We start from the raw sequence: 12872 nt of genomic DNA, 5'->3' as shown, positions 1-12872 counted from the left end.
GTTGCGGGGGCTTCCTGTTTTCCTCCCGGGTGAGCGCAGGTAGGCCCTGGCCAGTGACACTAGGCCCTTTAACCTCTACCTTTGCCTGAACTACTGGTTATAGCATTGAGAACTCTGAAGACACCTATGATAGCTGCAGGGACTAGAGGAGCTCTTGGTTAGTGGTCACTCTGACCTCCAGGACACTAGGTGGCCAGGCCAAAGCTGGAAAGCACAGCACTTTAGGAGAGGTGTGTATGTGTGAGTGTGTGTGTGTGTGTGGTCTTTGAGAATGGCTCTGTGAACCATGTGGCCTATATGGTGAAGTCATCTCCCCTTGAATCTGGAGTGGCCTAGGACTTTGGAAGCATCTGGATTGACACTGTGGCCCTGACCAGCTGGCCTGAAATGTGTGCAGTGTGGCAAGGAGCCACATGGCCTCTGTGAAGAACAGCCAAAGACAGGAAATCACACTTTCTCTCAGACAGGGTCAGGTCAGCCTCTACGTGGCTGGGGCCCTTCCTGGGGCCTCACTTCACCAGCTTTTTCTCTTCAGATTTGTTCTGAAAGAAGTCTTCTTCCTAGTCTCCCCTTCTGTACGCTTCAGTGGTCACCTTGGCTCCCCAGACTTGGGAAGGCTGTGGGGTTGTTACTAACAAGAGACAAGCAGAGACACCCGCTCAGCTCACCAACCCCGGTGACCCCCTCTGATTCCTATCCGTTGGGGGCTTCATGTACCACGAAGCCCTCCTCCACCCGACACAATTCGCGTCCCCTTTATGCCGTCTTGGGGACTTGTCTGAAAGCGCCTCCCTCGCGTGCAGCACTCCGCAGGTGCTACCTGGACTCTGTGGCCCGCCCTCCGGCCCGCCCCGCGCGTGAACTGGGCATGCCCAGAAGTGCGTAGACGCGCCCGCCTGCTTCGGTCCGCGGAAGACTCTGCTCCGCGCCACCATGGAGCGCATCGAGGGGGTGGCCGTGGGCCTCTGCCCCCAATCGCCCTACCTGCGGCCTCTCACGCTGCACTACCGCCAGGTGATCTGCCCCGATCGCGTGTCTTCGCGCTCACCCCCAAACCTCAGGTTGCTACCCCAGCCCCACCCCCGAGCTCAGGACTCCGCCCTGAGCGGATTCTCAGAGCTTGAGCTCCGCCCTCCTGCAGTCCTGACCGCCGGTCAGTCAAGCTGGAATGACCAAGGAAGGACATGCAAGGAGAATCTCTTTCCTCCAAGGAAGATTTGACTGGCCCTCCATTTCTGACAGCCCATCGATACTTTTATGCACTTAGACCCATTGATTACTTTGGGTATCAGGGCAGGAAGAACTCTTGGGAAACCCCACATTTGCAGATACCATCCTTTGCGCCTTCCTTCTAGCTCCTCCTTCAAGCCTTAATCGAAAGTCTGCTGCCACGAAGAAGCCTCAGCTCGGCCTTTCGCAGCTCCCAGGTGTCTCCCAGAACAACAGGGCCATACGTGCCTGTCTCACATGGAACCATGGGGCACATAGTAGGCACACAGAAAACATTTGCTGAACCTACTTGCTGCCTCTTCTCTTTCCTCTTACCCTGTGATCTTCTCTCTCCTCTACCCTGCATGGCCCCACTAGTACGCCCTGGCACGTTGCCCGTTTCCCTTCTCTATGCTATCTGATGCACACTGTTTTCCTGACCCGATCGATGTAACCCTGACTGGGTTTTAGCTTAGATCACACCACACAGGAGTTGGCGTTTGCCCAGCTCTCCCATTCTCACCAGTGTTGTGGCCCCCAGCCTGAAAAGCCCCTCTGATGTGTTTACTGTATGGAGGTCCTTTCGCCTTACCCCGAGGATCAAGAATTCTTCTCCCAGGGTGCAGCGAGGTAGTACAGGCTTGGGAGAGCAGTTGGATTCCCTTGAAGAACTAATGGTAGAGACATGGGGGTCACACCCCTTTTCCCTTTCACTAGCTGGTGTCATAGGGTGGCCCGCTGTGGCTCTTTCATACCCAGGATCTGGGGTTCTGGTGAGCAATGGGTGGTCCGGGCTAGTCCACACTCCCTCACTTCCTGGCAAGTGCTGTGTGGTGGCTTTTTTAGCCTTGGCTGGCAGCTCACCAGCACATTTCCGTTGATGGCATTTGTAACCAGAGCTCAGTCGAGCAGGCAGTGGCCCGCCATAGTCATAGCTGGGGTGGAGTGGGGGGCGCTAGGCAGCATTTTCTCAGGAGCTGAGGGATTCTGGGCTGGGCTGTGTTTGCCATGGGTAGGGATCTGCAGCCTTTAACTGACCAAGAGCAGCAATGGCCCTATAGAGCATATATCTACTGCTACATTCTAGAACTGTCTCTCCCCGCAAGGCCAATGTCAGCTTCTCTGGCCCTTCCCACGGCTCTGACAAAGCGTTTAATCCTGAGTCAAGAGGGTCCTTGGAAGTTACCTAGGGTGTTACCTGAAGGAAAACTGGGGGGTGGGGGAGGCAAGACAGACTCACTACAGCCTGGGCGGGTAGCCGTCTTTGGAGCCTGCCTGGGTGGCTGGATATCGGGCAGGCCTGGGCTCGCCTCTTGAGGTGGTGCTTCAACGGCCTCCTGGGCAGCCTGACCTGCCCAGGACATTGGCTCTCTTCTCCCCATGGAAACCAGGCTGCTGCTACCCTCCCAGGATATCTCTGCCTGCAGGCTTAAGTCAACCTTTCTGATATGAGACCTCTACCTGTGAGACGCCATACCTTTCTCCACCTGAGGAAGCCCTGTGGCTGTCCTCAATGTCCTCCCTCTTTGTTGCCTGACAACACACTGTCTCTGGGACCACGCTCCTGTCTTTTTATGTAGATTGGATGGAGCCCAGGCATCTTTGGTAGGCTGGGCAGGGCTCATGAATGACCCAGAGGTGGACTAAGCAGGTGTGGGAGGGGTAGAGGTAGATAGGTCCAGCCCCACCAGCAGAGACCCTTCAGGGAGGAATGTCTCTGCTGGCTCCCGCCCCCAAGAGGCAGCCTGTCTTTCCAAGTGGCATTTTGGTGATGGGGATAGTGGGACCTTCCCAACCTTATATACAAAGTACTGTTGACATCCTTTCTGGCTGCCCAATACTGCAGGGCCCACCTTATCTATTTCTCAAGTGCTATGCTACATGCAGGAGCTGCAGGCCTATGGGATGTTTAAGAGACAGCATGAGTCTAAACCAGGGTGGGGCAGGTATTTACCGTCCATCTGACATGCACAGATCCACAAAGGCAGTGTAAGCCGTCCAGTGGCCCACAGGGGCTTCGGCAATGAATCGAGGACTTCTGCTCTGCCCACCTGGAATGTTCCCTGCCTAAGGGTATCACATCTGCTCTTTCTGAATCCTCCTAGCTCCTTCCCACACTTGGCGGCACAGGTCTCTGTAGTCCTTTGTCCTTATGAAATGCCTTTCCTGCCCTTTGCCCAGGTTTTTCTGCCTTGCCCTTCCCAGAACATCAGGCTATTCTGACCTCCTGCGCCGTCTCCTCCACCTCCACCTGCTACAAGTCCCCATTCCTGAAGGGTGTAGGCAGGTAGCAGGCCTCCCTGCTGGGATAGCCGCTACGATGGGTCTGTCTGGCCTGTGCTCCTCCATCTGTTGCTGGCTGCCACTCACCCTTCCTGATTGCTACCCTGTCTCTCTTTCAGGACGGTGTCCAGAAGTCCTGGGACTTTATGAAGACACATGACAGGTGAGAGGTGAAGGGCTGGCCTGGCCGCTGAGGAACTCCCCAGTTTCTGCTCTTTTTAGTGTCTTCAAACACCTCCCATCTCAGCTCAGTCTCTGATTCTCATGTCCCTGTGGCCTGGTGGCTAAGTCAGGTAGTAGCTGGGGACACTAGGCCCCTGGTGGCAAGCTGCTGGTAAGATCTACTGATCTTACTCCTCAGGATCCAGAGCATGGGGGTGTGACAGTTGGGAAACTGGCCAGCAGGGGCCTCCACTTTCCCAGCTGCCCAATATCTCCCCTACCCCTATCCTGTGAGCTGGAACATAACAGGTCAGGGCCCTAGCCCTGACTGTGTGGTCTTTCCATCTGAGCAAGGCCTGTCAAGGAAAAGGAGAGAGAAAAGGAGGATGGGAACAGGGTTCTGTGGAGAGGGGTGTGTGCCTTTAATGAGTTTGTTTCCCCCATACAGTGTGACTATTCTCATGTTCAACTCTTCTCAGAGAAGCCTGGTGTTGGTGAAGCAGTTCCGGCCAGGTGAGACCGGCTGGGTGGACAGGGATTGGGGATGGGGAATTGTAGTGTGCTCTCAGGCCCTTGATAAGTAAGGGTCTAAATGCTGGTGCAGTGGGGGCTGCAGGGAAAACTGAGGTCCAGCCAAAGATGCCTGGCCCACAGTAGATTACTCCGAGGTGACCACCGTGTGCCTGTGCTTCCCCCATACCAGCTGTATATGCAGGCGAGGTAGAGCGTCACTTCCCAGGGTCTCTGACAACTCCGAACCAGGACCGGCCCCAAGAACTTGAGCAAACGCTGCCTGGCTCAGCGGGAGTGATGATAGAACTCTGCGCTGGCATTGTGGACCAGCCTGAGCTCTCACTGGAGGAAGTGGCCTGCAAGGAGGCTTGGGAAGAGTGCGGCTATCGCCTGGTCCCCACCGATCTGCGCAGAATTGCCACGTACATGTAAGGAGGCTCGGCAGGGTGGAATGCTATCAAGTGTGGTCCAAGGGATAAGAGTGGCTGTCAGGGAGAGGATGTGAACCCTGTCCCCGACTGAGGGTGTCCAGGCATGGGACTGGAAGAGAGTTGGTGAACCATGCCTCTGCTCCTAGACTGGGCCAGATCTGGGGCCCTTGGGCTGGTTCTGGAGCATGCTAACCCTGTGCCCCTACCCTGCAGCCCCAGCCATGTGGGGTTGGGCTCCGGGTGGCAGCTGCTGTGGACAGATGCCCCACTTCCTGTGGGATTAAGCACCGGGCGCTGGGGGTGGGGTGAGGCACAGCTCTATTCTCAGCCGGTGGCTCAGGAATGAGGGAAGGACAAGTCCTGAGGAGGAGAAGGAGGAGGGACTACCCCCTACCGAAGCCCAGGTGCCAGCCACTCATGCCTCCCTCAGGCAGCCAACAAGGGCTACCTTCCTTATGGGAAGCCACCCCTTGCCTCAGGATGTTGTGCGGATTCCTGACCCCTGCTGAGGTCTGAGGGCAGAAAGAAGGTCTTATGGTGCCCATCAGCCCCCAACAAGGCTAAGTACTTCTGACCACCCCCAACCAAGAAGGACCAGAGTCCCTGCCACATTCAACTCAGCCAGGGCCCTCCTGCCTCCATCCCTGTAACACCAAGCTGTGATTGGACCATGTTGGATCCAGAGTGTTCATTATCTTACTTCTGAAGGGCTGGCCTGTGCCCTGTGCTGCATCCTCCATGTGGACAGCCAGTGATGCCTGAATACTTCAACTTCCAACATGGCAGTGTTTAAGGCAGGGGAATCTAAGGAGCCTGACCATGGTAGGAGTTTGGCCTGTGTATGGGACAGACAGGGATAGAAGGCAGGAGGGAAGTGTGTGTGTATCTGTGTGTGCGCGCATGTGTGTCTGTGTGTGTGTCTGTATGTGTGTCTCTGTGTGTATGTGTGTCTCTGTGTCTGTGTGTGTGCATATATGTGTCTGTGTATGTCTGTGCGTCTATATGTGTGTCTTTGTGTGTCTGTGTGTATATGTATGTGTTTGTGTGTCTGTGCGTGTGTGTATGTATGTGTTTGTGTGTCTGTGTGTGTGTATGTATGTGTGTCTGTATGTGTGTCTCTGTGTGTCTGTGTCTGTGTATGTCTATGTGTCCTTGTGTGTATGTGTGTATGTGTCTATCTGCTTGTGTGTCTCCGTGTATGTCTGTGTCTGTATGTGTGTCTCTGTGTGTCTGTGTGTATGCGTATGTGTGTCTGTGTATGTCTGTGTGTCTCTGTGTGTATGTGTCTGTCTGCTTGTGTGTCTCCGTGTGTGTGTCTGTGTGTGTCTGTATGTGTCTGTATGTGTGTCTCTGTGTGTATGTGTGCTGTGTATGTGCATCTATATGTCTGTGTATCTGTATGTGTGTCTCTGTGTGTATGTGTATGTGCCTGTCTGTGTGTGTCTGTCTATGCGTGTGTGTCTATATGTCTGTATAGGTGTTCTGGCAGACATTTGAGAGGTTTTGCAGGCAGGGCCTCTGGCTGTGTCCTGACTGAAGAAGATACTAGAGAGCTGTTCTGAGTGTCCTGGACATTGAACATCCTATTCATATTTATACTTTGAAGAGACAGATTGGCTGTGCAGAAGCATGATTTAGGTTAAGGCTAAATGATGTCAGAGCACCTGTCCTTGTGGCCCTTACGGGACTGAACAGACAGACCAGAGCTCACCCACTTACTGGGTACCTGCCTAAAACCCCAGAAGTAAGCCAGTCCACTCCCTTGATAGTCATAGATAGCTAGGCCCAGGGAAGCCCAGCGCCTATTGTCACCTTGTGATGTAAATGAGATTAGAACCAGGCTAGGCTGGAGGTAGCCTCTAGCCTGACCAGACTATAGGCTGGAGCTGTCTCCCTTGTAAGCTAGGGAAACTGAGGCTAGAGCTGCACAGACTGGCTGATTTCAGTGATAGGTACAGCCTTGACTACCAGAAAAATGAATTATCAGGTAGGGTGTCTGTGGGGATAAAGAGGTGGCTGGGGATGATCAGTTTGGGGTCAGGGTCCTCCTCTTGGGGGTTGGGAGGCTTGAGCAGTTCCAGCTTGTTTCTCCCTCCATGAACTCTCCTGCTGTGAGATTCCCTACCTCTACCACCACATCTAGTCCACGGCTCCCCAGCCAATCAGAAGACCCTGATATGGATAGGGCTGGCTTGGGCCTTAGCAGTTATGGCAGTTGAAGGCCCTGGTTGAGCAGCAGGAGTTCTGGACAGGGGCTTAACAGATTCTAAGGGCCAATCACAAATTTTAATACCACTTGCTTGTGACCTCATGGCTTCTGTATACACGCAGTCTGTGTCCAAAGTCCCTGATCTTCCTCTCGGGGTCTCATAAGCTACATTCAGAGATACCTGCCACATCCATGGTCCATTCAGGTACAAAGGTAGCAGGGCCTTATGGCTACAGGATAGAGGCCATTTCCTGACTAGCTGTTAGCTGGGAACCACTTATAGATCTCAGTGATGCTTGCAGATCCTTGCCACGTCTTCGGACAACACAGCGGCTTTGAGAGTATCAAACCAGCAGAGAGTATCAGACCCCTTCAAATTTTGAGCACGAAGCTGTCTTGTGAGCTCACCCAATCAGGCCAGGTCTGTCCATGTATCTCCCTCAGGATGAATTCAGTCAGCTAGCCAAACAGGTCCTGGGTCCATGATAGATATATGTAAGGTGCCTCTGACATTTTTGTACTCCCCTAAATGTCAGTTGTCATATTCATCTTGACAGTTTAATGGCTGAGCCACCACTCCAGCCCCATTATCAAATTCACCTTAAAAATCATTTTAGCTCCCTCGATGTCTACCATCTGCCACACGATAGCCGGCATACCCAACATGCATGAGGTTTGCCCACTGTAGGGGGCAGGTTACGTGGACGTACCCACCAGAAGTAGTATTTGGGAAAGGGTGAAGGTACACAGAGCTCTGACCACCAGAGAGCCAGAGGGGAAGCATGGAAACAGGGTGACTGGCAGGGCCACTGGGGTGTCTCAACATTCCCTATCCTACCTGACAGGTCTGGAGTAGGACTGACTGGCTCCAGGCAGACCATGTTCTACGCAGAGGTGACAGACGCCCAGCGAGGTGGGCCTGGTGGAGGCCTGGCTGAGGAGGGAGAACTCATCGAAGTGCTCCATCTGAGTTTGGATGACGCCCAGGCCTTTGCAGACAACCCTGACATCCCCAAGACTCTTGGTGTTATCTTTGCCATCTCTTGGTTCTTTAGCGAGGTGGCTCCCCATTTGAGTCTCCAGTGAGACCCTGGGGCTGGAGAGGTCTATCCCAGCCACTCAGACTCCTGCCCTACACACTCAATAAATTTTACTGATGTCCGCTGGCTTTGAGCACTATGACCTGGGGTGAGGAACACACCTCTCGGAGGGTAGCGAGGTCTCCATATAAACCCTCTGTTCCTCCTCTGATGGCACAGGTGGATGCCGTGGGAGGCAGATGGCTGTCAGCAGGCTGGCACAACAAGCCTGGGGTATTGTCAGACAGAATGTCCAGCTTATAAGTGGACCAGGCTGGGTGTTCAGCCTCGGATTGGGCCGCTATTCACATGCATAACATGAACGGTGTCTTCAGGAGTAGGGACAGGCTGGCCTCAGTTGAGAGGAAATGGGCACAGCACTGCACATTCTGGAGAATGTGTACTCCCTGATCTGGGCAGAAACAGGGTCCTTGCCATGCCTGGGGCTGGACTAGAACCACACTCCCACTGCCCAGGAACTCAGATCTGGTGATATTCTGTATCAGGTGTCTCTAGTACCCTCTCTGTGACTTCTGGGCAATAGGAAGTTGGGAGGGGATCTCACTTGGCCTGCAGGACATAAGTAATGTCTGTAGGCTAGGTCACCATGACGATCCAGGGCAGTCATCTTGGCATGGGCAGCCTGGTTCTTGTGCAGAACTGCCTTAGGTGTGTGACAGCTCGAAATGCTGCTGGCCTAAGGCTCTCTGCCCTGAGGGTGGGGCTACATGCATAGCTTAGAGTCTTTCTACAGGTCCCCAGAGTGCCTCGTGTAGATGAACAAGCACTCTGTCCCACCTAGTCTGCTGTGTGAACCACAGGTACATATTTAGGGCCCGTCTGTGAACAGTGTGCTAGGGTAACGTCTGAGGGGATCTGTTGGTTGGCCTGTCCCAGGATAAGGTCAGGCTTCAGAACAGTGGCCTGGCTTCAAACCCTCTAGTCAGCATCGTGTATGACTTCCTTGGGTCATGGACCACTGATTAGTATTCTCCTACCTCCCCAGGCAGTGAGGTAGCCTGGAGTGGCGTATCCTTCCCGCTGTCATCAGTCAGTACAGTGAAGCTCAGGTGATGAGCTATCTGAGCATGTCCTAAGGCTCTGTGTCCCAGCAATTCCCCCTGGATGACACCAGGAACTGAAGTGTTGGAGTCCTAATTGTAGTCATCGACACAGGCATGCTGAGGTAGAATGGGTGCTCTCTCTCCTCTCTCCCGCTCCACCTTGGAAGATGAGGGACACGGGCTTCACCCTCCTCCCTGTGCCCCAGGTGGGTGTGACATTGAGGCACCACCCTGAGGAGCCTGTGACATGTGGGCTGCTCCCCTAGCACCACCTGTATGCAAATGCTTGCAGCTTTAGGTGGGGCCCAGTCAGACAAGCAACACAGCGTTTAGTAAAGGGTTCTTAGGTGTGTAGTGTGAATCCAGGAGCTAAATATGGGGAGGGGGGCACGGCACGGTGATCCAGCTTCGCCCTGATGTTTCCGGGACAGGAGTCTACCCAGCCCCCTACCATCTATGCCCTTTCCCGACTTTCTGCAGCTGCTCAACGCCCACCATCAGAATCCTGTGGCTCTCAGGGTTGCCCTTGGGTGTTTGCTGTCGGAGGGGCTTCTAGTGGGCACTGAGCGGGGGAGGGCTGGCCTGAAGGATGGGTTTGAGAGAGTCAGGGCACCTGGGTTTGGGTAGAGTCCAGTCCCTCACTCAGATCTTCAGTCTGACGGGCAGGTCAGCAGGCACCACTCCTGGGCCTAATGGAGCTGGCATCGATTTCCCGGCTTGGGTTGGGGGGGCTGTAACCGGAAACTCCCCTCCCTGGATGCTATATTTAGCATCACAGGACATGGGCGGAAGCATAGCTCACTCCAGAGCCTAGCCAGCTCTGTCCAAATCCTGGGCTGCCTCATCCCTCAGCCTGGTCCAGAGGCCCCTCTGCTTGTCCAGCTCAAGCTAAGCTCCCGTTCAGAAAAGGCCCTGACCCCTAGTGCCAGGGGTCTTAGAGAGAACCACCAGGTGGGAGGCCAAAGGGTGTTGTGCTCAGTGGGGGTGATGCAGGCCTTCCTGAAGGCAGGACATCTGACCCAAGAGGGTCAGGTCAGGAGTCCTGACTCCCCAAGTACACTGGAGGCAGCATGAAGGAGAGCACAAGGTTTGAAGGGTTTCCGTAGCAGTTCTGCCCAAGAACTGCAGAACTCTGCGGGGAGGGCATTTCCATGGGAGGGTCCCTTACCTTTCACACCTTGAGCATTTCCTGGTCATCATCAGGCAAGGTTGTGGCTCCCAGAAGACAGGGAGGAGGAGGAGGAAGAGGAAGAGGAGGAGGAGGAGGAGGAAGAGGAGGAGGAGGAGAAAGAGAAGGAAGAAGAGGAAGAGGAGGAAGAGGAGGAGGAGGAGGAGGAGGAAGAGGAGGAGAAGGAGGAGAAGGAGGTCATTACCACTGTGGGGATGACACCTGGACAAGGCAGGTGTTGCCCAGATAGTGAATATTCTGCCCTAATATTCGCCAACTGTTCTGGCTAAGAGGATCCAGGTCTCACTCACAAAGCGCCTGGATAACCAGGAGAGGAAGACTATATCTCCTCCCTGCTTTCCAAGGTATGCTGGTGGCATATCCGCCTTGAGCCAGTGTATAAGGTGAATCCTGTGTCTTAGCCAGATGGAAGAATCCTTCCACTGCACCCACAGCTCTGAGCTCAGGGGGAGGGGCAGGTAGGCTGAGTCAGGCAGCCACACAGAAGCCCTTGTCAGCACACCATGGCTCTGCCTGCTGGCCTGTCCTCCCACAGCTGGCTGACAGCAGGAAACAGAGAGGTCCACAGGGAGGGGCTGCAGCTTCATGCTATACTCCCTTTCCTTAGCCCCTGCACCGTTAGCCATTATCCTGACTATGCCGGTGCCTCTCAACATCACCCCGGCGTCACCCTGGCCTCCCCTTACATCTCTCCATGCCGCAGCCAGGGACCTTGTGAAAAATGTAAGTCATGGTGTGGCACATCCCAGCCCTGGTCTTTGTGACTTCTCATTGATGTCAGCGGGAAGACTGCAGGATTGTCACCCGCTTTGGTTGGGCTATCTTGTCCTTACAAGCCCTTGTCAGGTTCTCTCAGCCCCAGAATGTCGGCACGTTGCTCCTTCTCCTTACCTGGGTCTCCACCCGCTGGGTCTCATAGGGGGCTCCCACCTAGTTTGAACTCTCATGGTTTGCTGGTCTACAGGATATGTCCATGCCATCTTTAGTCAGAGGCCCCTGCAGGTGGACCAGGGCTGTGGCTGCCTAGTTCACAGCTTGGCTGAATGCCTCAGAGGTGGTGAACACAGGCAAGCTGGAAGCTAAGGCTCTGTGTCCTTTGTGGCCTCCTGTCTCCAGGCAAGAGGGAAGGTGAAGCTGAATTTGCTATGGGAATGTCTCTTAAAGGATGCAAACAACAGGACGATTCTTAATATGCACCAATTTCCTTATTTGGGGTGGGGGAGGGGAGCGCTGTGTGTAGCCAGGCCTGGCTTGTGTCTGTCCCATCACCTACCCTACCTGCCTGTGGGTTCCCTTGGGCTCAGGTTGGAGTGGGAGCACTCTAAGCAGCAAACATGGGGGATACTGGCTTGCCCTTTCAGGCCTACTGCTTCTGCCGGAGATCCTGGACGGCCATTACACGATGGTAGGGCAGGCAAACTGGATCAAGGCTTTCCCGTGGCTTGGCTCTCTGTGTAGGCTGCCTGGCACTACCCAGGAGAATGGGTAGTACCCCTGACCCACTTTTCTTCTGCCGTGCGTCTGATTCACCAGTATCAGAACTTCTCCCTTTCCCGGGAAGTCCTGTTTGGCAGTGACTTCGTCCAGTTGGGGAGACTAGGGAGAGGAGCTTTGGGGAACATGACAACCCAGTTATTGTGGGGTTTTGAAGGGCAGAGTAACACATCACCAATCACTGAGAGTAATAACCACTGGCATCGGAAAGGGGCCTGCTGAGTGGAAGAAAGGCAGCTTGTAGACAAAGAATCCTTGGTATTGACATGTGGAAGAGGAAATGATCACCTAGGAACAGGGTCAAGAAATGGTAGTGGAGGGTTGGGACGCCCAGGCCCTGTGAGCTGGACTCCCAGACTGTTGGAAAGTCCTCTTTGGGTAGCTCTCTTGACATGGACCACTATCCTTTCCCGTTTCTTTCCCCTAAATTTGGACCTCTGTCCTGCACGTCCCTTGAAGGTAAGAGAGTCTGGCGATGGCCACCTCCTCAGCTTGGAACTGAGAACAGCCCGCAGGAAGGAGCATTTGTTGACTGGCTACTCAACCTGTGCGCTTGGAGGAAGGGAGGGCTGAGCACCGGAGGGGAGCAGCGCCCCCTGTAGCCTGCGTGAAAGTGGCAGGAGGCTGCGGAGCTGGGTGGGGGGGAATTCCTCGGGGGAAGGGGGCGCACCAGGAGTTAGGCTCCCTCGGGTCCCAGGGCCCCACCCGCTCTGAGTGGGGGCAAAATCCTGATGTGTGCAGCAGGCAGCATCTCCCTTGGGACCAAGAGCAGCGCGAGAGTGGCTGCGCTCTGATGGGAGGGGACCAAGGCAGTGACCTCAGGGGGCGCCCCACTCACTCCCAGACTGTTAACCCGGGCGAGAATTCTGGAGCAGAAAAGGCCCCACCTCAGCGAGCCTGGGCGCAGGAGAAGCCACAGCCCGGTGGCCCCGCGCCCCGCCGCCCCGCGCACAGACCGCACCCTCGCCTCCTTTAAAGCTCGGGGTGCCCCCAGCACCCCCCACGGCCCCACCCCACCGCGAGGCCCCGCCCCCTCATGCATATGCAGGTGCGCGGGTGACGAATGGGCGAGCGAGCTGTCAGTCTCGTCCCGAACTTGTTGGCTGCGGTGCCGGGAGCGCGGGCGCGCAGAGCCGAGGCCAGGACCCGCCGCCGCCGTCGCCGCCGCCGCCGGGTGGGAGCCGGGCCGGCCGCCGGAGAGCGGCTGCAGTAAGCCGGAGCCGCCGCCTCCCCTGCACG

The 12872-nt window shown here is 55.3% G+C and overlaps 2 protein-coding genes across 3 annotated transcripts in view; both read left to right on the top strand.

Annotated features, from left to right (window-relative positions):
- The first annotated feature begins 867 nt into the window (after positions 1–867).
- Positions 868–7973, top strand: Nudt14 (nudix hydrolase 14). 2 transcript variants are annotated; one of them, XM_028764523.1, is made up of 5 exons: positions 868–1014; positions 3612–3655; positions 4103–4167; positions 4358–4595; positions 7653–7973. In XM_028764523.1, exons 1-5 carry the CDS (start codon positions 934–936, stop codon positions 7891–7893), a joined length of 669 nt encoding a protein of 222 aa, XP_028620356.1. In that variant the 5' UTR covers positions 868–933; the 3' UTR covers positions 7894–7973. The 2 variants fall into 2 exon arrangements, with proteins under 2 accessions (XP_028620356.1, XP_028620358.1); XM_028764525.1 differs by lacking the exon at positions 868–1014 and adding an exon at positions 1420–1487.
- A 3500-nt stretch (positions 7974–11473) lies between these two features.
- Jag2 (jagged canonical Notch ligand 2) overlaps positions 11474–12872 on the top strand; it is a 28127-nt gene continuing 26728 nt past the window's right edge. Inside the window, exons 1-2 of the mRNA XM_028764441.1 lie at positions 11474–11544; positions 12682–12842. Of these exons, the coding sequence (XP_028620274.1) occupies positions 11474–11544; positions 12682–12842 (232 nt within the window). The remainder of the gene's footprint in view (positions 11545–12681; positions 12843–12872) is intronic.

Source organism: Grammomys surdaster, unplaced genomic scaffold, assembly GCF_004785775.1.
Source record: "Grammomys surdaster isolate TR1022 unplaced genomic scaffold, NIH_TR_1.0 144, whole genome shotgun sequence".
Taxonomy (NCBI): domain Eukaryota; kingdom Metazoa; phylum Chordata; class Mammalia; order Rodentia; family Muridae; genus Grammomys; species Grammomys surdaster.
This window is presented reverse-complemented; position numbering and strand designations above follow the sequence as displayed.

Coding starts and splice junctions, on each gene's coding strand:
- Nudt14 (XM_028764523.1), top strand. CDS start 934: ATGGAGCGCATCGAGGGGGTGGCCGTGGGCCTCTGCCCCCAATCGCCC. Junction 4,168..4,357: donor GGTGAAGCAGTTCCGGCCAG/GTGAGACCGGCT, acceptor CCCCCATACCAG/CTGTATATGCAGGCGAGGTA. Junction 4,596..7,652: donor CGCAGAATTGCCACGTACAT/GTAAGGAGGCTC, acceptor CCTACCTGACAG/GTCTGGAGTAGGACTGACTG.